Source organism: Neofelis nebulosa, chromosome 6, assembly GCF_028018385.1.
Source record: "Neofelis nebulosa isolate mNeoNeb1 chromosome 6, mNeoNeb1.pri, whole genome shotgun sequence".
Lineage (NCBI taxonomy): Eukaryota > Metazoa > Chordata > Mammalia > Carnivora > Felidae > Neofelis > Neofelis nebulosa.
In genome coordinates this window covers 41,785,284-41,808,776 of record NC_080787.1, presented here as the reverse complement: position 1 = coordinate 41,808,776, position 23,493 = coordinate 41,785,284, and the positions used below count along the sequence as shown (strand labels likewise).

Below are 23,493 nucleotides of genomic sequence, written 5' to 3'. Positions count from 1 at the left end.
AGTCAATTGAACAGCATCTACAGGTGGAAAGGGGAGATGGTGGAGTGTGGGTAAAGTGGGCAGGTGGGTAGGGGAGACACAGCTACCTGCTGTCCTGATTGGGGTGGCCCGGATCACCTTCTCTACAGGGCTTACCCTGGCCTGGAAGCACTCCACCCCTCTTTCTTCCTCCCAGGCTCCTTGCAGACGTTGGGGCCACAGGGAGCTCGCCTCAGGTCCTGGGCCTGCTGCCTTGGGGCAGAAGCAGGGCAGAGGGTGAAGTAAGGCAGAGGCACCCCCGCTTTTCAGAGGGTCAAAAAAGACCAAATGTTGGAGAGGGTGTTGTGCAGGAAGGAAGTGGGTGTAGGAGAAGATAGAAGGGAACAGCAGGGCCTGGGGCAGTGGCACACGAAGGGAAAGAACTTTAAGGGGTTATCTTGAGTTCCAGTCTTTCCTTCGGAAACTTTGTTTCAATGAAGTGCGACTATCTGAGTCAGGAGCCATAGGTGTAAAATCCTCACACTTAAGGGGGAGATGGAGGGAGGGGGGAGGATCCAGACCTGGGACTAGGCACCTTGCTAGGTCTTCTTGATTTTTGGTTTTGGTTTTGGGTTGGGTTTTTTTGTTTGTTTGTTTCTTTGTTTTTTGTGGTTTTTTGTTTTTTTTTTTTTAAGAAAAAAATTTTTTAAGTTTATTTTGGGAGAGACAGAGACAGTGTGAGTGGGGGAGGGGCAGAGAAAGGGAGCCAGAGAATCCCAAGCAGGCTCCGTACTACTGTCAGCACAGAGCCCTACTGGGGCTCGAACCCACAAAACCGTGAGATCATGACCTGAGCCGAAACCGAGAATTGGATGCTTAACTGACTGAGCCCCTCCCAGATGCCCCTAGGTTTTCTTGTTTAATAGAGATTAATTTTGAGACACCCCTGGTATGCATCATCCCAAATAGCAGGGATCCCAAATCAGCGCCACTGATATTTGAGTTCTTTTTCTCCTGAATAACCCTGCATATTATATTCTAGAGCTATTTGGGGTCTGGCCTTTATCATTCAAACCAAATGCCCAAAGTTAGTGACTACCTCGAGGGCAGCCTCTGTCCCTTAACTAACTCCTTTGTACCATCCTTCTCCACCCCACCCCACCCCACCCCACCCCACCCCACCCCACCCCAATCTGCAGTGGGTAGGTGGACAAGATACAACCGGTAGCCTATGGCAGGCTGCCTGGTGCGTGGTCACCTGCACTTGTATCCGTGGTCCTGGAGGAGTCTAGACCCCACTTGCCTTGCTTTGGATGATGTAACAACAGGTCTGAAACCCCAGCTTTGGCCCATCTGCCATTAAGTAGGGTGGACCCTTGCAGGACCAGGGAAGCTGACAAGAGCAAGAAAACTAGTCACAGCATACACAGCTGGTGCTTTTCCACAAATATTTGTTTCATAGGTCAATATATGTAAGTAGGAATTATATTAAGAAAACGGTAGTGATCACTTATTGAATACCTGCTGTGTGCCAGGAACTCCTGCAACTGAGTTAGAATTATTTTGCACCCTTGATGGGAGAGGAAAGTAAGGCCTAAAGAATTTCGGTGATTTGCTCTATGGCTCGTTAGTAATAAAGCCAGTCTTGTAATTCGGGTTTATCTACTCCCAGAGCCTCTGCTCAGAACCAGCAAGTACCCCTGGATTAAAATAGGGTGTTGCTGGGCCAGTGGTTCTCAGCCAAGCTACAGAGCAAAGAGCTGACACATGAAAAGAAATGAAAAGCCAGGGCCCCATCTCGGAGCAATTGAGTCAGGATCTTTGGAGTGGGGCTCTGGCATCCGTGTTTCTTAGAAGCACTCCGGGCTGTTTAGATGTGCAGAGTTGAGAGCCGCTGTACTTGGCAAAAACCATTTTGACAGTAGAGACCAGCCTGGAAATCAGTGACCCCAGCGTGACCGGCTTCGCATACACCACCTTTCTCTTCTGATTAAGCACCAGGCTATTTGTTCATCGACACAGTGGCTTACTGTATAGACGCTGGGATACTGAATCAGGCAGGAGGGCTTCCCACACTGGGGAAGCAACCTGGTCCAGGCTGGGGTCCTGAGAATATGAGCAGCTAAGGGCCTTCTGCTCCTTCTCGCTTGTCCTGGGGGAGAGGCATCACTGTCCGCCCTGCCCGGTAATGCCCTCTGGATCCAGGGCTCCTCTGACTGGTGCTGATGTTTTTTCCTCCAGGGGGTTTAAAGGAAAGGGAAAAACAGAAGATTGAAAGTAGGACATGCAGTGTTGGAAGAGAGAAGAGGCAGGGATGAGGCTTGTTAATATCAAAGAAAAGAGTTTGCAAGCGTGGCTGGGTGAGAGACTGTGGGGGGTGGGGGGGGGTTGGTACTGGCAGTACAGAGTCTGAATGAATCTAGATAAAGTCACCCCAGGTCTCAGCAGTGAAATCTGGCTGCCCCTCCCAGGGCCACAACAGAGTGCCTGATTCCATTCTCCACTGCTCCTTGACTCTGCTTGCTCCCCAGTTTCCGCTGAGTCACACTCCTTGGTCCTCTCACTTGCTTCCCAATTCCTTTCCTCACCCAGCCACCAACCCCCAATATGTTAAGATTATTGGGGTGAGGGCGACTAGGGAGGGGGTGGCTTCTGGGTTGAAGAACAGATTTCTGAATTGCAAATAGCTGTTGATGAAGAATTGGGTGCTAAACTTCCAGGCATCTGATCTCTTGGACTCAAGGCCTCTGGGGCTCTTGACTTTGTAGTGGCCTCTGCTCCACCCCCAAGGCTACTGGTGGAAAGGCAGGTGAGTAGGAAGTGAGTAGGTGAACAGGAAGGTAGGAAGTCTTGTTAGGATTGTAGCAGACAGCAGTTCAGAGAAGTGACTATTGCTTGCTTGTCATGGGACCATGAGCAAGGTTTCTTGGAGGATGGGCGGCGGGGGGGGTCGGGGGAGAGACACTGGCCTTGGGGTGGGCAGAGTGAGGTCACTTTTACAGACCCAGGAATATCCTGGAAGCACCCTCGCATACTTTCACTCAGGTGTAAGTATGTGAGTCAGTGGTCCTTGACCTTCTATCTCCTGAATTGGTGGCCCTTGACCCTGGCTATATGTTAGAACCACCTAAAGAGACTAAAAACAAGTGCTCAGAGATCCAAATTCAGTTGGTCTCCAGTGGAAGTTTTTTCTTAAGCTGCCAGGTGGTTCTAATGTGCAGCCAGGGCCCAGAAGGTCACTGAAGTAAATGTTCCTTCTTGCTGGATGCAGGCGAATGGTTACTCTGGGCCTCAGGGGGGCCTGAGGCCTTCTGCTGTCTTAGGTTACAAGATCGTGATAATCCTAGGCATTTATCTGTCAGCTACCTGACCCCCCTCCCTTCGCTTACCTGAGCACATAGCTGTGTTCTTATTTTACAACTGGGAAAACAGGCTTGGAGAAGTTAGGGAGCTTTCTCAGGGTGTCAGGTCACGCCTGGCCCAGAAACCAGGGGTGTTTGCTCCCCAGTGCAGATCCCTGTCCATAGACCTCATGAACGACCACCAGGGTCACGATTTCCTTGTTGTAAAGATTCCAAAGAAAGGACTTTTCCCCACCCTGTGCACCGTCCTGTCCTGTGTGCCTTCCCAGATTCACCCTTTGCACTCAGAGGGAAGAATTGAGAACTTGGACTCACACGACCTGGATTTGAATCCTGGGCCTGCCAATGCTGTTCTTAAACTCCATCCCAGCTTCAGTTGTAGTAATCCCTTGTGGGGGTAGGTGTGGGAATTGAGCAGAGAGAGTTCTTTGGACACTTTGAGACCATTTGTAAATGTTCCTTCTATGGAGCAGCTATCTCATCAGCATCTGTCATGACCTAAGGTTGTGCTTTCAACGCAGGAGATAAGACCAAATCAGGCTTGGGAAAAGAGTGAGGTTGGCTGCCTCTTTTCTCTCTCCAGGAGGATTTGGGCCTTGCAGGGAGCATCTAGCAATCTCCTCCCTCTTAGTTCCGAGCCAGTGGGTGCATAGTGGTTCCTCCCAGCAGTGGGTGGGGTAGAGGATGAAGACTGGAGTAATCTCTGCAGGGGGTTAGTGGGTGATCATCCCAGCCCCTCCATTGTGCCTTCCTAGAGGCTAGTGGCCTCATTGCTTCTGCAGGCCTCCTTGGTTGTGCTGTCTTTGCCCCAAAAGCCTTCTGCATGAGGGGAGACCTCCCCTCTCCAGCTGTCTGTAGTCCTCAGCTGCTCCCGGTGGCTTGGCCTGTTGGGCCCTCCTGGGCAGTGGCAAGGCCCCAGGGAGCCCAGCCGACAGGGGAGTGGTTATGGAGAAGCAACTCGTGTGACACCCACCCCTCAGAGTTAATGAGTTTGCTTTGAGCTCCTTCTGTCTCCCATTGCAGAGGTAAGGTATAGGAGGTCTGGGTTGGAGAAGTGGCTCCCCATGTCCCAGGCGGTGCAGTGGCAGCAGCCCAGGCCACCATCCCTCCTGGTTCCCCACCTCTTCTCCTCCGTTCTGGACATGCTTGCCAGTTGGCATAGTTGCCGGATACTGAGTGACTCATTCTCTCCCACTGGCTTGTCCAGGAAATACTGGGGATGTTTGTTCCTGGACAGGCCTCCTTTGAAGGAGGGCATGGGCTGTAAGGTGGTGACAGGGAGAGAAAGGGGGCAGGGCAGCTTTGTCCCTTTAGAGTTCCCGTGCCCTAGGGCTGAGTTGGAGCCTGGGGGACAGGTCCTTCCCTGCAGGCCTGTTTCCCAATCTGTGAGTGAGGGGGAGAAACCCCACGCCCCCAGGACTGCAGAACCCACACAAGATGTCAGAGATGAGGGTGGGGGAGGGAATGGCTGATGGGAGGGGGGCTTCTGTCCCCAGGCGGGCTCTCCTCTCCCCTCTCCCCTAGCCAGGTCAGAGGCCCACATTTCCTCTGGTCGGGCATTGCAGGAGCTGTCCAGACGGAGACAGTTCCTGAGAGAGCACGCGGCCCCCTTCTCCGCCTTCCTCACTGACAGCTTCGGCCGGCAACACAGCTACCTGCGAATCTCCCTCACCGAGAAGTGCAACCTCAGATGTGAGTCATCTTCCTGGGCTCCTGTCCCCTGCTGAGGCAGCTTCTGGACTCTCCCCAGGCCCAAGAATCCTCCTCAACCCTCCCCATTCCTCTTACCAGCCTCTCCGCCCACCCTCCTTCCCTGCTTGCCAGGTGGGGTTGTGGGACAAGATGGGGGTCGGGTCAAGGTTGAGTTTTATGATCCTGGGAGCTGGCTTCTATTTGGGACTGGACTTGAGAACAGAATTATAATTGAGATTGGACCTAAATCTCACTCTTCAGGACTCTTTCCCCTTCCCTCCTGTTTCACGTGGTTCCTGAAGTTCAGGATGTGGCCAGGGGCAGGCGTGGGGCTCCTGGACACCATAAACACGTGAGGTACACAGCAATGCCCATGGCCAGCACTGCCAGCTATAGAGACACCCCAGTCCCATGACAGAAGTTGTCTGGGGCCAGGCGGATACACAGAGTATTCATTTCATAATTGTTTGCGGAGTGCTCTGGGGGTGTGGCCAATGCTGGGGGGACTTCCAAAGTTTGTTTGTCCTTCCCTCCCTCTCTCCCCGCTCCTGCTTTCCATGGTAGCTCCCAATAACAATGTTTTTATGTCATGGCCCAATAGATACATGTGTATACGTGTATAGTAAACGTTTAACCAAACAATACTTACTGCATGCAGTCCTGATGTTCTGATATTCTTTACCTGTTCTATCTTAAAAGACCAATTCTGGACCCTTCACTGATTTGACTAAATGATTCTGTGACAGCTCTTGACCCAATCCTTGACAAAACTCCCACAGGAGCTGATGGTAGGGGATGATTCACCCTTACCTGCCCCTGCTACCTCACCCTGAACAAGTAGTACCTCAGTTTTCCAACCTGTGTAATGGGGCTGATAACCTGAAATAGATAAGCTGGATATGCGAATGCCTGTCACTGTAGAGGAGAGTGACTTCTAACAGGTCAGAGAGTACCTCCCAGCCTGTTTCACCTCGTGACCCAAACATGAAGGGGTAACTGACCAACCAGATGAAATGAAAGAGGGTGAACAGCACCAGAAGGAATGGGCTCAGGGCCCTGGCCTTCCAGGCAGACCCTGCTCAGCCACCTCACGCACTGCGAGAATCATCATCCTGTCGTCCCCCACTTCAGGCCGGGCTCTGCTCTCTGCCTGCTTCATCCTCTTTAATCCATACCCTCAGCTTCTCCTCTGAGGGAAGAGGGGGTGTTGACACGTTACAGATAAGAAACATGAGGCCCAGAGAGAGTCTGTAGGGTCTGTACTAGCTCATATTTGGCAAGGTTGCTCCTCACCATCCAGGAGTGACTTCTGGCCTGGTCATGGAGTGGGGGTCTGGAGGCACCGTGGGCCCAACCTCTGTGGTCACATCCTACGTCCACGTCCCCTCCGTTCCCCTCAGGTCAGTACTGCATGCCTGAGGAGGGCGTCCCACTGACCCCCAAGGCTGACCTGCTGACCACAGAGGAGATCCTGACCCTTGCCCAGCTCTTTGTGAAAGAAGGCGTAGACAAGATCCGGCTTACTGGGGGAGAGCCGCTCATTCGGCCGGATGTGGTGGACATTGTGGGTGAGTTTTTCCAAAGCTGTGACCACTTCTTGCAACGCTTGCCTCATCTTGCTGGACTTCAGTATTCATAATCGGCAGCTGACATCCGTTCAAAGCATAATGCTCACTTAGCCCTACCACCTTCTGAGATGGCTACCTTTATGATTCCTATTTTCTTAGAAAATGAGGCACAGAAGTCCAGGCACAGAAGTCCAGTATTTGCTCAGTGTTACCAAGTGGGTAAGTGCCAGAACCCAGTGACTTGCTGTCACATTTAGACTGAAGTCCTCACCAGGGCCCTGAGGCCCGTGTGGTCTGGCTCCGGCTGACCTCTGAGACTTCTTGCTCACCCCTCGGCCTCTATTCCCACCACTGGGCCTTTGCCCTTGCTCTTTTTTGGGAGCACAGCGTTCACTGCTTGCCTCATTCAGGTCTCTGCTCACATAGGATCTCCTTGGAGAGGACTCCTTGACCACTGTCTCTAAAGTATGTCCCCACATACACACCCCAGCTACCCTCTGTCCCAGAAGTCAGTAAGCTAGAGCCCACAGGCCTAATCTGGGCTACCACCTGTTTACGTATGGCCTGCAGGCTGAGAGGGGGGTTTTATATTTGAGTGCTTGAAAAAAAGTCAAAAGCAGAATAGCGTTTTGTGACACATGGAAATTACATGAAATCATAAATTCACTGTTTGTTAATAAAGTTTTATTGGAACATAGCTGCTCATTTACATATCTCCCAGGGCTGCTTTTGCAGAGCTGAATAGGTGCTACAGAAGACCAGGTGGCCAGCAAAGCCAGAAATATTTACTGTCAGGCCTTTTGCAGAAAAAGTGTGGCAACACCTACTCGATCCCCTCATCCTACCTTATTTTTCCTTCTCAGCATTTGTCTCATCCAGTGTTATGTTACTTGGTTGTCTGTTTATGTCTCCTTTGTATTGGCTCGCCCTCCCTTTAACCGACATGAGAGCTCTCAGGGAACTGAGGCAGGTTTTATGCCTAGCACCTGGGAACGTGCCTGACATGTAGCTGGTGCTGGCCGGTGCTTATTGGTTTGGAGTATGATCTCTGAAGTAGGACATACCTGCGTTGGCTGTGCCTCTTACTAGCAGCATAGCTTTGGGCAGCTTGTAAAATCCATTCGAAGCCTCCAGGCGGGGATGAGGTTGACCTGAGGAGGAAGCCAGCAGGAAATGCCCAGCACGTGGCAAGTACTCTGAAAGGGGTCACACTGGAGGCCCTCTTGCCATGTGCTACTTCTGAGCCCCGGCATCAGGCAGAGAGAGATCTTTGCTTATGTGCTTCTAGATGACCAAATCAGAGGAAAATAAGGTTCTGTGTTCTTGATTGCCGCACCCCCACTCTTGCTGCTCTGGATCGGGTCTCCCAGGCCTCCGTTCTCTGCGTTATTCACTGGTTCAGTGACTGTTCTCTGGAGCCTTATGTTCCCGATACTGTGCTGGGGGCACAAAGGTGAATGAACTGCAGGCCCTGCCACTGAGGACCCACAACCCGTTGGTGGAAACAGCCACTGGGGCCAACTTTCCGAGAAGGACAGAGCAAGGGGAGCCCAGGAGTTGTGGAAGCCCAAAGGAGGTGCCCCTGTCAGCCTTTTCTTCCCTCCTTCCCCATGGCCAGTTGACTTTAGCCTGTACTGGCCACGTGACCTAGGATCCTGCCATCATTCCTCTGCTGGATGAGCTGGCCCAGGGGAGCTGACCCCCTGTTCCAGGTGGCTCCTCAGAGCTGAAAACAGACTGGGTTCCAGGAAAGGACTGAACCTGCTGAACCCAGCTGACTGCCAGGCCCAGCCCCCTCATTCGGGCCACATCATCTGCCCTCTGGCACGGGTTCCATCTTAAACCCCTGTGTTCCGTGCCAGGGCCTGTGGGAGAGCAGAGGGGGTGGGGATCCCTGCGGGTTGGAGAGGGATAACTGAGTACAGACATGGGGACACAGGTCCTTCCATGGAAGCCGCTGACCTGCGTGGAGGGAAGAATGGAAGCCAGGAAAGTTGAAAGCCCTGCTCCCACTCTGCCACTGCCCAGCCTTGTGAACTCATGCAGATTCCTTCCCCACCCTGGGCCTCAGTGTCCTTATCTGTGCACTGACCACTTCAGGGGTCTTTCCTGCTGTAATGGCCCGTGGTTATTGGTCCTGCATGGGGTGGGTAAGAGTTGATCAGCACATGGACGCTAGGTAGGACAAGGGCCTGGCTGCAGTGCCCTGCTGAGGAGGATTTACCTCCCACCCCCAAGGGTATGGGTGGCCAGGGAAAGACAGCTCTCTCCTTACCCCCCACAGTGCTCCAAAATATGGCAGCTGCAAGGCCTCGGATTGCTCTGGTGCTGCACTTGGTAACACTTTGACATCTCTCAGCCAAGCTCCTTCGGTCTTCCCCAGAGGTACTTCCTCAGAGCACTGGGTGCTGGTGGGGAAGCAGGGCTGCGGGAGGGGAGGGAATAGCAATCAGAGCAGGGTTGCTCACCAACACTTGTCCCCACGCTACCAGGCGAGAATATCAAGGGGCGCAGAGTGAAAGTGGTCGCGGGTTTGTCGGAGCCTGCTGCTATCCTGACCACTTCGGACCCCTGCCCTGGGCCTGGTGCTGCAGAACTCCCCATGGGGAGACCGCCCAGCCCGCTCCAGCTCCCCATTTGCGATTGCCGTGATCCCCTGGTGCCAGCCCCGGACTGCCGGGTACTTCTCCCACCCAGCTTGTGTGGGAACGAGTTCCGCACGCTTTCTTCACAGCTGAGCTGTTGTGAGCAGTACTGCCCAACAGAACTTCTCCAGACGGTGCAAGTGGTATATATCAATCAGAGTTGTGAGATGCGGTAGCTAGTACTCACACGGAGCCTTGGGCCCTTGGTGTGAAGCTCTTGTGACTCAGAAACTGAATTGGTAACTTTATTACACTTTAAGTAGTTGAAATAGCCACACGTGGCCAGCAGCTACCATGTCAAAGTGAAGGTTTGGAATTTTTGTATCTATCATTCCCTATCTCATTTTGTTTTCAGTTTGTTTAGTTATTTAGGACAGAGAGAGAGAATGCGTGCATGAGCAGGGGAGGGGCGGAGAGAGAGGAAGAATCTCAAGCAGGCTCCGTGCAGCCTGACACAGGGCTTGATCACGAACCTCAAGATCATGACCTGAGCCCAAAGCAAGAGTCAGACGCCCATCCAGCTGAGCCACCAGGCATCCCACCTAAATGAGATACAGTGTTTTTGGACTTTATAAGGATCCTGCAGATCATGTCTTTCAGGTCACACTGTTTCAGTGCAAACCGCACTTCATACACATCATCCTGAGTTGCCATTTGTTCCTATTCTCTGCTGTTCCATTGTGTGAATATAGCACACTTTATCCGGTTAGTAAGCATTTGGGCTGTCTCCAGGGTTTTGGTGTTCTAAACAGTGCTACTTAAAATATTTTTATTCTCGTTCACGCGTCCCGGTATGCATTTCCTGTAGGAGTGGGATTGCAGCCTTGTAGAATGGGTAAATGGTTAACTTTGGAAAGCAATTTGTTCTTACCTTTCAAAGTAATTATATGCCAGTTTCCTCTCGATCTAAGAGAGCCTTTTGAACCACATCCTCCTCGGCACTCAGTGTGCCTATTCTGGATTTTTGCCAGTTGAATGAGGATGAAACGGTATTTTATCTGGTCTCCGTTTGTATTTCCCTGTTTAAGAATGAGGTCAGGCATCTCTTCATATGTTTATCAGCCAAAAATATCTTTTGTGTAATACCACATCTTGTCTTCTGCCCATATTTCTGTCTGGTTGTTTGTTCTTTTCATATTGGTTTGGTAAAAGTTCATTACATATGTTGCAAATGTCTTCTTCTAGCTTGAAAAAATAAGCAACATTTTTTGTGTGACAATTCTGTTGATCAGTCGGGGTTCCTAAATGGATCCGTTTTGTCCTTTATGGTTAGCGCTTTTTTTAGGTCTTTTTTTTTTTTTTTAATTTTTTTTTTTTTTTTTAAGGTTTATTTATTTTTGAGACAGAGAGAGACAGAGCATGAACGGGGCAGGGGCAGAGAGAGAGGGAGGCACAGAATCGGAAGCAGGCTCCAGGCTCCGAGCCATCAGCCCAGAGCCCGACGCGGGGCTCGAACTCGCGGACCGCGAGATCGTGACCTGAGCTGAAGTCGGACACTTAACCGACTGAGCCACCCAGGCGCCCCTAGGTCTTTTTAATAAAACACCTTGACCGAGGTCAGAAAAATTATACCTTTGTTTCCACTAAAACGGTTGAAGTTTTGTCTTTTGCATTTAAGTCCTAAGTTCATCTGTGGTTGATTTTTGGGAAACCAATTTCGTTTTTTTTCCATATGATAACCATTCTCTCTAGTTCTTTTTTGTTGAAGCCTCTGCTTCCTCTATAAACCTAGCATGTGCGTCCTGGTGTGTTTTGGGTGCTGTTCTGTTGGTTAGGATCTCTGCCTTTATGCCAATATCATACAGTCTTAATCACTGTAGCTTCTTAATACATCCATTATCTGGTAGAGAAAGTTCTTTTCTTTTCTTTTTTTTTTTTTTTTTTCTGCAGCAGTGCTTCAGCTATGCTTCTGTCCGTGGAAATTTTAGAATCAGCTTAGCAAATAATTCCATGGAGAATTCTGTTGGGATTTTTTTTTTCCTTTTTTTGTGTGTGAAAATACACATAACATAAAATGTAGTATCATAACCATTTTTAAGTGGACAGTTCAATGGCATTAAGTACATTCACACTGTTCTGCACCATCCCCACCATTCATCTCCAGAACTCTTTTCATCTTGTAAGTCTGAAACTTGGTATCCATTAAACAATAACTCTCCCTTCTCCACTCCTCTCCGCCCTTGGCAACCACCATTATACTTTGTCTTTATGATCCGGGCTACCCTAAGAACTTCATTTAAGTGGGATCGTGCCGTATTTGTCTTTTTGTGTGTCTGACTTATTTCATTTAGCATAACGCCCCTCAAGTTTCATCCGTGTTATAGCATCTTGCAGAATTTCTTTTTATTTTAGAGAATGAGGGAGTTGGGAGAGGGGCGGAGGGGGAGAGATGGCGGGGGGAGAGAGAATCTTAAGCAGGCTCCATGCTCAACACAGAGCCCGATGTGGGGCTCGATCCCACAACCCTGAGATCATGACCTGAGCCAAAACCAAGAGTCGGATGTTCAATTGACTGAGCTACCCAGGCACCCTGCAGAATTTCTTTTTAAAGTTGAATAATATTTCACATATGTCATATACCATGTTTTGGTAATCCATTCATTGGTCAACTTGGTTTGTTTCCACCGTAATGCTGCTATGAACGTGGGTGTAGAAATATCTCTTTGAAACTCTGCTTTTAATAAGATAGTGGAGGTGGAATTGCTGGGTCATATGGTAATTCTATATTTTTTAATGTTTGTATTTATTTATTTTAAGAGAGAGAGCATGAGTGTGTGCAGAGGGAGGGGCAAAGACAGCAGGAGAGAGAATCCCAAGCAGGCTCTGCCCTGTCAGCGCAGAGCCTCACATGGGGCTTGATTCCATGAATCGCGAGATCGTGATCTGAACTGAAATCAAGAGTCAGAAACTCAACCAACTGAGCCACCCAGGCATCCTGGTAATTATATTTTTAATTTTGGAGGGAATCCCCATACTGTTTTCCACAGAAGCGATACCATTTCACATTCCCACCAGTGGTGTACAGGGTTCCACTTTCTCCATATCCCCTCCAACACTTGTTTCTGGCTTTTTGTTTTTGCTTTTTTGATAGTAGCCATCCTAATGTGTGTGAGGTTATATCATTGTGATTTCGATTTGCATTTCCCTGAGGATTAGTGATATTGAGCATCTTTTCGGGTGCTTGTTGGCCATTCATATATCTACTTTGAAGAAATGTCTACTCAAATCCTTTACCCATTTTTGAATTGGGTTGTTTTATTGTTGCTAAACTATAGGAATCCTCTAATATTCTGGATATTAACCCTTTATCAGATACGTGATTTAGAAACATTTTCTCACATTATGTGGCTTGCCTTTTTACTCTGTAGATAGTGTCTTTTGATGCACAAAATTTTTAAATGTTCCCGACGTCCAGTTTGTCTATTTTTCTTTTGTTGCCCATGCCTTTGGTGTCATATCCAAGAAACCAGTGCCAAATCCAATGTCACAAATCTTTTATGCTATGATTTTTTCTAAAAGTTTTATTGTTTTAGGGCTTATATTTAGGTCCTTAAGCCATTTCAAGTTAATTTTTGTACATGGTATTTGGTAAGTGTCCAACTTCATTCTTTTGCATATAAATATCCAATTTTCTTAGCACCATTTGCTGAAAAGACTGCCTCTCCCCTATTAAATGGTCTAGGCACCCTTAAAATCATTTGGCCATATATGCAGGGGTTTATTTCTGGACTCTTCCATTGGTGTGTATGTCTATGCCGATACCACCCTGTTTTGATTACTGTAGCTTCATAATAATAGGTTTTGAAACCAGGTGTGAATTCAAACAAGTGTGAATCCTCCATTTGTTCCTCTTTTTCAAAATTGTTTGGCTATTTGGGATTCCCTGAGATTCCATGTGAATTTTAGGGTGGGGTTTTCTATTTCTACAAAACATGTCATTGGATTTTGATAGAGAGTGCATTGCATGTATAGATTTCTTTGGGTAGTATTGTCATGTTAACAGTATTATATCTCCCAATCCATGATGTGTTTCCATTTATCTTTCATTTCTTTCAGCAATGTTTTATAGTTGTCATTGTACAAGTCTTTCCCTCCTTGGTTAATTCCTAAGTTTGGGTTGTTTTTTTTTTTTTTTATCCTTTTTGATATTATAAATGGAATTATTTTTATAATTTTCTTTTCATAGGGCTCCTTGTTTGTGTATCTGTTGGGATTTTAATCTCATTAAATCTATATATCAAATTGGGGAGAATTGACATCACTTTTATTCATATTCCCATCTTCCCACAGCCATCTCCTTTCTTTTCTCTTCTCTGTGCTCTAGGTGGCTGACCCTTAGGGTCACCCAGGGTCTCTTGCCTGTTGGGTTTCTGCACTGGGTTTTTGACAGCAACTGAATTCCCTCCAGGACTAAGCCCCCCCTTCCTGCAGGGCATCCTCTCCTCCATGGTGACTTAGTTGGATACCTAACTTAATTTTCTCTCCATTTGCCTTTGGCCCTATGCATGGTAATGGCTCCCCAGTGGTGCTAGTCTGAGTGCTATGTTGCTGTGTTATTCATTGTTGGAGCCCTTAATTCTACCCATATCTTTGCAACTAGTCCTTTCACTAAAGTCTTTTATTTTAACCAACAGAATTAATTTTGTTGTATGCTAGGCTCCTTAGTGATAGTGTCATTTTTTTAATTACATTTTCTAATTGTTTTTGATATATTATAGCACTGATTAGGAGAATTAGGAGAATATGTTTAGATTCTTTAGAATTTTCTATGCTAGCAACCATATCATCTGCAACTAAGGGAATTTTTTTTTTAACTTATCTATTGCCTTTAATTTCCTTTTCTTGTTCTATTGCAATATCTAAGACCTCAAGTATAATTTGGAATAGTAGTAGTAATAGGATAATGTTCCTGATGTTTCTCCATTTAGAATATTTCTTATAATTTTTTTCACAAGTAGCTTTATCAAGTAATGAAGTTTCCTTACTAAAGTTTTTTGTTAAATTTAAGTTACATACTTTTTTATGTATGTTAGGATGATTTATGATTTTTTTTTTTGAATGCTATTACTCTGAATGACAATATGGCTTTTCTTACATTAATCCTGTAATACACCCAACATCGTCATGGTACACTATGCTTTTATCTGCTGTTAGGTTCAGTTTATTAATATTTTAACCTTTTGCATTTATAGTCATGAGTGAAATGGGCATGTAATTTGCCATCCTTGTGCCTGCCTTAACTGATTGTGATACCAAATTTCGAAGAATGAGTTGGGTAGTGTATTAGTCCATTCAGGCTGCTCTAACAATCGGTTAGGTAGCTTATAAACAACAAACATTTCACAGTTGTGTAGGCTGAAAATCCAAGATCAAGGTGCCAGCATGGTCAGGTGAGGTCTCTCTTCTGGGTCACAGACTTCTCATTGTATCTTCACATAACAGAAGTAGCTCTGAGGGATCTCTTTTATCAGAGCACAAATCCCTCCACCCTCAAGACCTAATCACTTCCCAAAGGATACACCTTCTAATATTGAGCGTTAGATTTTTTTTTTTTTTTCAACGTTTTTTATTTATTTTTGGGACAGAGAGAGACAGAGCATGAACGGGGGAGGGGCAGAGAGAGAGGGAGACACAGAATCGGAAGCAGGCTCCAGGCTCTGAGCCATCAGCCCAGAGCCCGACGCCGCGGGGCTCGAACTCACGGACCGCGAGATCGTGACCTGGCTGAAGTCGGACGCTTAACCGACTGCGCCACCCAGGCGCCCCTAGAGTCAGTTTTGATAGTTCTTTTTTTTGAAGACATTTGTCATTATTTCTGATTTTAAATTTATTGCTTTGAAATTGTCGGTGATATTTTCTCTTTAATCCATTTTATTTGCAGTTTTATTTTATTTTAAATCTTACTGTGTTTTATTTCTACATCATCAACTTTTTTCCTTGATAAATCTTGCCAGAAGTTTGTCAATTGTGTCTTCAAGAAACCGACTTTTGGATTTGTTGAATCTTACTGTATTTTATTCTGCTTCCATCCTGGTGTAGCTTATTGCTTTCATAAATTTAGTTATAATAAGTATTTGTTAATTTTCATTTTGCTTTGTTCTTTTATCTATGAAATATTTATGTACTGTTTTTAATTTCTAAATATAAGGATTTTGCATTCATATTTTATTATTATAATTTAATTATATAGTGGTCAGAGAATCTTAACTACATGATAATTATTCTTTAAAATTTACTGAAGCATGCTTTATGACCTAGTATATTGGCAGTTTTTATAAATGTTCTATGTGTGCTTGCAGAGAATGGTTATTTAATTATTGGATGGAGACATTTATATTTGTTCATTGGATCCAGCTTGTTAATTTTCTTTTTCAAACCTTTGGTTATCTCCATTTGCTGGCTTTCTATCTGTTTGGCCTGCCAATAATAAATAAGTGGGTAGATTTGTTAATTTCTCCCAGAGGTCCTATTTTTTTATTTTATTTTATATATAGCTGAGGTGATTTTATTAGGTTCATATGTGATCAGAATTGTTATGTCTTCTTCATAAATTGGATCTCTTATCACTATGTAGTGATACTTGAGGTCTTTAAGCTCTATGTATTTTATTTTAACTAAAATTATAACAGCTTGCTTTTGGCTTTAGTAAGACCATTGTATCTGGTTGCACCTTTTTATTTTAAATCTTTTTATGTTCTTATACTTTAGATATGTCTGTTATAACAGCACATAGCTGTTAACTTTTCTTCCTCATCAAATTTGACAGTCTGACTTAACTACTGAGTTTATTCTAGGTATCTTTATTTTAATTATTGAAATATTTGCACTTGTTTCTGTAATCCTTTGTCCTACTTTTTATTTTTCCTTTTCCTCTCTGTTGGCTTTTTAAATAAATGATCCCTCCTTCTTCTAACAGGAGACAAGAACTTGAGCATACTTGTAGGCCCTTGATTTTCTCAACCCTCCCCCCACCATTATTGAGTTTTTTGTTTGTTTATTTTTGAGAATGAGAGATACAGAGCGTAAGGGGATTACAGAGAGAGAGGGAGACACAGAATCTGAATCAGGTTCCAGGCTCCGAGCTGTCAGCACAGAGCCTGACACGGGGCTCGAACCCACGAATCGAGAGACCATGACCTGAGCTGAAGTTGGATGTTTGACTGACCTTCCCAGGTGCTCTGTATTGTTAGTATTTTCTAGCATTGTATTTCTGGGTTACTAGAACTACTCTGCCCCTCTGTGTCTCTTGTAAGCACTCCCTGTCTTTTAAGATAACAACAAACTTCACCAAGGTATTTGATCACCCCGTATTTTCATAATTCTTGTTGCACCTCGTGAGTTTTTTTCTCATTTTGAGTGTTCTAAAAGTTGTTTGATGTGTGTCTAATGGTGAATCTAATTAAATCTGGCAGGTAGTTTTTATGTTTTAAAGTAGTAGAATGGTAGTTTTAATGTTATTTGAATGCATATAAAACTTTAAATTCAAGGTCCATTCCTTAATTCTGTTAAAAATGTCCCTACATTGTCTGCTTATGGCCAGTTTGCTGTTGAAAAAAAGTCTGGTATCAGTCTGGTTCTTGCTGTTGGTAGATGATACATTCTTTCTCTCTGGAAGTTATTAGAGTGTTTGCTTTGCTGCTGATTTTCTTAAATTTTACTGTAATATCCCCAGGATAGACTTTTCCTCCTTTGTCCTGTTGACATTCAGTGAAATTGCCCTTTCAGTATGAAGCCATTTGTTTTAAATTTGGGAAAAATTCTCTCCATTATTTCTTCAGATAGTTCCTTCTCGCCAGTTTAATTTTTTTCCTGAGACCTCTTATCTGGATGTTGCCCCTTCTACTTAGAGCCTCCACAGTTTTTAAATTACATTTTGATTTCTTACTCTCTTCCTCTTTTTCCTGGGAGAGCCCTAAATTGTATCTTCTAACTTAACCATGTTACTATATGTCTTCTTTCTTGTGTTTTATGCTTTTACTTACTACCTATGTCTTACCCCTTGTTCTTTTTTATAATGAAAATTTTTCTTTCATGTTTTTAATATCCTTCGTTATTTCTTTTACTGTATTTATCATGTTTATCTTACTTTGGTCTGTTTTAATCATTTTCCTTCTATTGGTATATATTTTACCGGGTTTTTTATTTTTTGGGTTTTTTTGGTGGGGCGGGGCGGGCAGGGAGCTCTAGTTGTCTTCCTCAAGGGTCTCCTTAATTTAGCTGGTAAATTTGTTCCCCTGAGGATATTAGCTCTTCTGTATGGGACTGCTTACTAGGAAAGGATTTAAGGCCAGATCTTAGTCTTTGATAGGCCCTGGGGGCTCAAGAGCTGATAATATCACAGTTGTTCACTCATGTTTATAACACCAAACACCCAGCCTCGCCATGCATGAGTTGTATACCACACAACTCCAGGAGGTGGTATTCATTTAGATTATGCGGAGAATGGCACCTCCTACCATTATGTAATATGGCAACCTTACAGGTCTTCACCTTCAAACCATGAGGGGACAAGAAGATTTGAAAGGAGGCAGTTACCTTTGATTTTAACCCACCAGTTCTGGGGCTTTGGAGGGGGTGGATGGAGGAATGAATGTCTAAGGCTGTTGTCTTCAACCCCTCTTCCGGCAGGGCTATGGTGGATTCCCTGAGTTCAGCTCTGGTGGATTCCCCAGCTAGTGCTCTCGGGTTACTGATTTCTTTAGTAAGGGGACAAACGATGGTTGTTCTGAGGCATCAGTGGATGAGGGCAAGATTTGAGCTTGAACTACCTTGTTTCCCTTTAACTGCTCACCTTCTCTGCCAGTCGCCTTCAACCCCAGGCTACAAACTCCCTCCCAACACCAGTTCAAAAGAACTCTGCTTCTTCCAGTGTTGTTCCTTGAGATTTTCATTTCTTAAGGTTCTGGATTCTTTGTTTCTTCAGAGTTGATTTGGTGGAGGGAGCCAACAACTACTGCTAAATTTCCATGTTTTACTTTCCCACAGTAAAACTGTTTTGTTAACCTTGAAAATAAAAACGACCAAGTTATTTTACCAGCAGAAATGGGTTTATTCAGGAATAAAAGAGAATTGCAATCTGAGACAGACAAGCTGTGGCAAACCGGAGGCCAGTCTGGAGAACAAAAGGGAGAGGTAAGCTTTTTATGGAGAAAAGGGTAAGTCAGGAAGGCTGCTATAAAGGAAGAGTCCATTGGAGTAAACAGGGAGTTATGTGTAATGGCTTCTCATTGGCTGAGCTGTTGCCAGAGGGATAAGGAAAGTGTGTCTTTCTCCAGCTGGGCCAAGGGCTAGTGCCAAGTCCCTTCTTCCAGTTGGGTCTGGAAGTGACTGAGTGGTAGAGAGAATCCCCCCTGCCAGAAACCTCCCACCTTCATGTGAGTGGGGTTGCCCATGATTAAAAATAAAAGTTGTTGTTTTGAAAAGTGTGAAAATTAAACTTTTATTTTCTTGTTACGAGAATAATACGTGTTTATTTCAAAGAAGCAGAAGGAATATCATTACTGCCCATTTGCAACAAGTGTCACCATTTTGGTTTGGTGACCTGTTTTTTTCTTTGTATCTAGTTTCTGACTACTATTTTCAACCTTGACTTAATATAACCTTAGTATATTTCCCAACATCCGTATCATATTATTTTACAGTCATTTTTGGTTGCATAATACTCCACCATCCAGACAAAGCATAATTTAGCCAGTTTTCTGTTGTTGACTATCTGAATGATTTCCCTCTTTTCTTTATTATGTGTTGCTCTAGAGAGTAAACTCTAGAGAGTTTATTCTGTTTATTAGAATAAACATTCTTGTAGATAAAATATTATTCGTGTCCTTAATTATTTACTTAGGTTAAATTCTTTTTTTATTTTTTAAGTTTTATTTATTTTGAGAGAGAGAAAGAGAGCACACGCATGTGTGCCTGGGCAGAGGAGGGGCAGAGAGAGGGGGAGAGAGTATCCCAAGCAGGCTCAGCGCTGTCAGCATGGAGCCCAGTGCAGGGCTCAGCCTCACAAACCATGAGATTATGACCTGCGCTGAAACCAAGAGTTGGCTGCTTGTATGACTGAGGCACCCAGGCACCCCTCCATAGGTTAAATTCTTAAAAGGGAAAGTTCAGGTCACAGGCTTTATAAAGTTCCACATACTTCTTCTCCCCAGATACAGAGCTCATCTCCAGAAAAGTTATATGATGATAGTCTTACATCATCAGCATGTATATTTCCACACATCCCTACCTAAGCTGGGTGTTAATTTTGTGATTTTCTGTTACCTTTTTCTCAATCCAGCTTCACTTGGGCAATTTACTTCTGCTTTCTGCACTCATGTAGAGCTGAGCAGAGTATTCACCAAGATTCATGCATTCAGGTAGTTTGAAATTTTGCCTCTAGATAAGTGAATATAAAAATCACCCATAATCCTCCTGATCAAAGATAACTACATAGACATTTTTTACACAGTATCGGTTCTCTAGATTTAAATGTAAGAAGGTGGTTGGGGTTTTTTTTGTTTTTTGTTTTGTTTTGTGTTTTTTATAAGTCCCATTCCTTTGTTATTTTGTATACAATTCTTGGAGAACTCTTTTACTCAATTCAGTCTTGCTCCTTTAGTCTTCCTAGGTGTCCATTCCATTTTGCCATCTAGTTTCTTTCTATAACTATACTTTTTTTTTTTTTCAGGAGTTCTAATTCTTTTTCTTGTTTTCAGGATGTAATATTTATGTCCCTGAAGATACTAACTCTGATATTTTTTTTTTACATATAATTCACATATAATCTTGTTAGTTTCAGGTGTATAACACAATTATACAAAATTTATATGTATTATAATATGAATACCACGATAAATCTGGTTAACATCCATCACTACACATAATTATAATTATTTTCCTTGTTATGAGAACCTTTGTGATCTGTCTTAGCAAGTTTCATATATACAATATGGTATTATTATTATTTTTTTAATGTTTATTTCTGAGAGACAGAGACAGAGCATGAGTGGGGTAAGGGCAGAGAGGGAGACACAGAATCTGAAGCAGGCTCCAGGCTCTGAGCTGTCAGCACAGAGCCTGATGCGGGGCTTGAACCCACCAACCGCGAGATCATGACCTGAGCCGAAGTCGGAGGCTTAACCAACTGAACCACCCAGGCACCCCTACAATATGGTATTATTAACTATAGTGACCATGCTGTGCATGCCATCCCCATGACTTATTTATTTTATAATTGATGTGTGTACCTTTTGGCCACCATCTCCCATTTTGCTCACTCCCTATCCCTCACCTCTGGCAACGATCAGTCTATTTTCTTCATCTGTAAATTTCGTTTTCTGTTGTTTTAGATTCCACACATAAGTGAGATCATATGGTATTTGTCTTTCTCTATTTGACTTATTCCATGTAGCATAATGCCTTCAAGGTCTATCCATGTTGTTACAGATGGTAAGACTTGCTTTTTTATAGCTAAATAATATTCCATTGTATATATGTACCACATTACTTTTTAACCATTCATCATCGGTGGACACTTCAGTTGTTTCCATGTCTTGGATTTTGTAAATAATGTTGCAATGAACAATGGAGATGCATCTGTCTTTTGAAGTTAGTGTTTTGGTGTGGGTTTTTTTTTTTTTTTTCCAGATAAATGCCCAGAAGTGGAATTGTTGAATCATATGGTAGTCCTAATTTTAAGTTTATGAGGAAAGTGTACCATTTGAGGAAAGTGGCTATATATATTTACATCTCCACCAATATTGTACAAGGGTTCTCTTTTCTCTACATCCTCACCAACACTTGTTATTTTTGGTCATTTTGATCATAGGCATTCTAAAAGGTGTGGTGTGATATCTCACTGTGGTTTTGATTTGCATTTCCCTGATGATTAGTGATGTTGATATACCTGTTGGCCATCTTGTATATCTTTTTTGGAAATATATCTGTTCAGATCCTCTGCCCATTTTTTATTTAATTTTTGTAAAGTTTATTTGAGAGAGAGTGAGAGAGTTGGGGAGGGGTAGAGACAGAGGGAGAGAGAGAATCCCGAGCAAGCTCCACACCAGCGAGGAGCCCAATGTGGGGCTTGAACTCCCAGACCACGAGATCATGACCTGAGGTGAAGTCTGACACTTAAGTGACTGAGCCACCCAGCTGCCCCCATCTGCCCATTTTTTAATTGGATTGTTGGGTTTTTACTGTCGAGTTGTATAAGTTCTTTATATGATTTACAGATATCTTCTCCCATTCAGGATGTTGCCTTTTTATTTTGTTGATGGTTTACCTTTTAGTGCAGAAGGTTTGTTTGTTTGTTTGTTTGTTTATTTGTTTGGTGCAGAAGCTTTTTAGTTTGATGTTTTCCTACTTGTTTAGTTTTGCCTTTGCTTTTGGTGTCAGCTCTAAAAAACCATCACCAGTATTTATGTCAAGAAGCTTACCACCTCTGTTTTCTTCTAGGTGTTTTATAGTTTTAGATCAAGTCTTTAACCCATTTTGAGTTAATTTTTGTGCATGGTGTAAGATAGTGATCCATTTTCATTCTTTTGCATGTGGCTGTCCAATTTTCCCAATACCATTTATTGAAAAGACTGCCCGTATATTCTTGGCTCCTTTGTCATAAATTAATTGGCCATGTGTGCTTGGGTTTACTTATGGGCTCTCTATTCAGTTCCATTGATCTATGTGTCTGTTTTTATCCAGTATCATAGTGTTTTGATTACCATAGCTTTGTAAGATAGTTTGAAATCAGGGAGTATGATGCCTTCAACTTTGCTCTTTTTTTCTCAAGATTGCTTTGTCTGTTTAGAGCCTTTTGTGGTTCTATACATATTTTAGGATTGTTCTATTTCTGTGAAAAATGCTATTGGAATTTTGATAGAGATTGCACTGAATCTATACATTGCTTTGGGTAGTATGAACATTTTAACAACATCAATTCTTCCAGTTAATGAACACTGTCTTTCCATTTATTTGTCTCTTATTCAATTTCTTTTATTACTGTCTTAGAGTTTTCAGTGTATAGGTCTTGTACCTCCTTGGTTAAATTAATTCCTAGGTATTTTATTCTTTTTGATACAATTATAAATGGGATTGTTTTCTTTATTTCTCTTTCTGATAATTTGTTATTACTATATAGAAATGCAACATATTTACAATATATTGATTTTGTATCTTGTAACTATACTGAATTTGTTTATTCTAACGGTTTTTTAGTAGATTCTTTGTGGTTTTCTATATATAAAATATGTCATCTGCAAATAGTGACAGTTTTACTTTTTCCCTTCTAATCTGATGCCTTCTCTCTCTCCCCTCCCCCCTCCCCACTAAGTTCTAAGACTTCTAATACCATGTTGAATAAAAGTGGCAAAAACAGATATCCTTGCCTTGTTCCTGTTCTTAGATGAAAAGCTTTTAGCTTTTCACCATTGACTAAGATGTGACTTGTAGGCTTGTTGTATGGCTTCTATTATGTTAAGGAATGTTCCTTCTGTACCCACTTTTTTAAGAGTTTTTGTCATGAATGGATGTTGAATTTTGCCAGATGTTTTTCCTGCATCTGTTGAGATGGCCATATGATTTTTATCTTTCATTTTGTTTTTGTGGTCTATATCATATAGATTTTGTGAATGTTGAACCATCCTTGCATCCCTGGAATGAATTTCAGGTGATCATTGGTGTATAATCCTTTTGATATATTGTCGAGTGTGGTTCGGTAATATTTTATTGAGGGCTTTTTGCATCTATGTTCATCTAACTTTGATTTTTTTTTAAAGAATCATTCTCTGTTATCTCTGTCATTTTTCCTTCCTCTTTCATCCTTCTATTTGTGAAATTCATCTTTCTTTTGCAGCATTCTCCTTAAATGTGTGCTGACTCTTGGCTCGGTACTCATCCCGGTGCTCAAGGCTTCTGTTGACCTGGCTGTCAATGCTGTTTCTATTTATGCTGGTTGCCCCCACCCCCTTCAGCTAGCCTCAGTACTCTAACCTTGGGGTAAAAGCTGCAGCCTTCCCCCTGCACACAGGGATGAAAGGAGAAAGCTTATCCAGCTCATGCAAATACAGTTCCCTAGACCGGCCACCTCCTTGACATGCCCAGTGACCTTCCTGCTCCCTGTGTAGGTGAGTGCTGAGCTTGGGGTACCCAATCCCCCTCCTACTTTGTGCAGAACCTTCTATATATGCTTGGGGCTGTGGTTTCCTCAATCCATGTAATCTCATCTGCTTTCTGTCTTTCAGTATTTCTCCACTTCTCTGGACCATTAAAAGCATTCTTTCTTGCCTTCCA

At 43.8% G+C, this 23,493-nt stretch overlaps 1 protein-coding gene across 4 annotated transcripts in view; it reads left to right on the top strand.

Annotated features, from left to right (window-relative positions):
* MOCS1 (molybdenum cofactor synthesis 1) overlaps positions 1-23,493 on the top strand; it is a 37,171-nt gene that overhangs the window by 2,692 nt on the left and 10,986 nt on the right. For 3 of the 4 annotated variants that reach the window (XM_058733823.1, XM_058733824.1, XM_058733827.1), the window contains exons 2-3: positions 4,886-5,012; positions 6,413-6,580. In XM_058733823.1, coding sequence (XP_058589806.1) covers positions 4,886-5,012; positions 6,413-6,580 — 295 coding nt within the window. Of the gene's footprint in view, positions 1-2,199; positions 2,319-4,885; positions 5,013-6,412; positions 6,581-23,493 lie in introns of all 4 variants that reach the window. The other variant, XM_058733826.1, reaches the window with a different exon arrangement.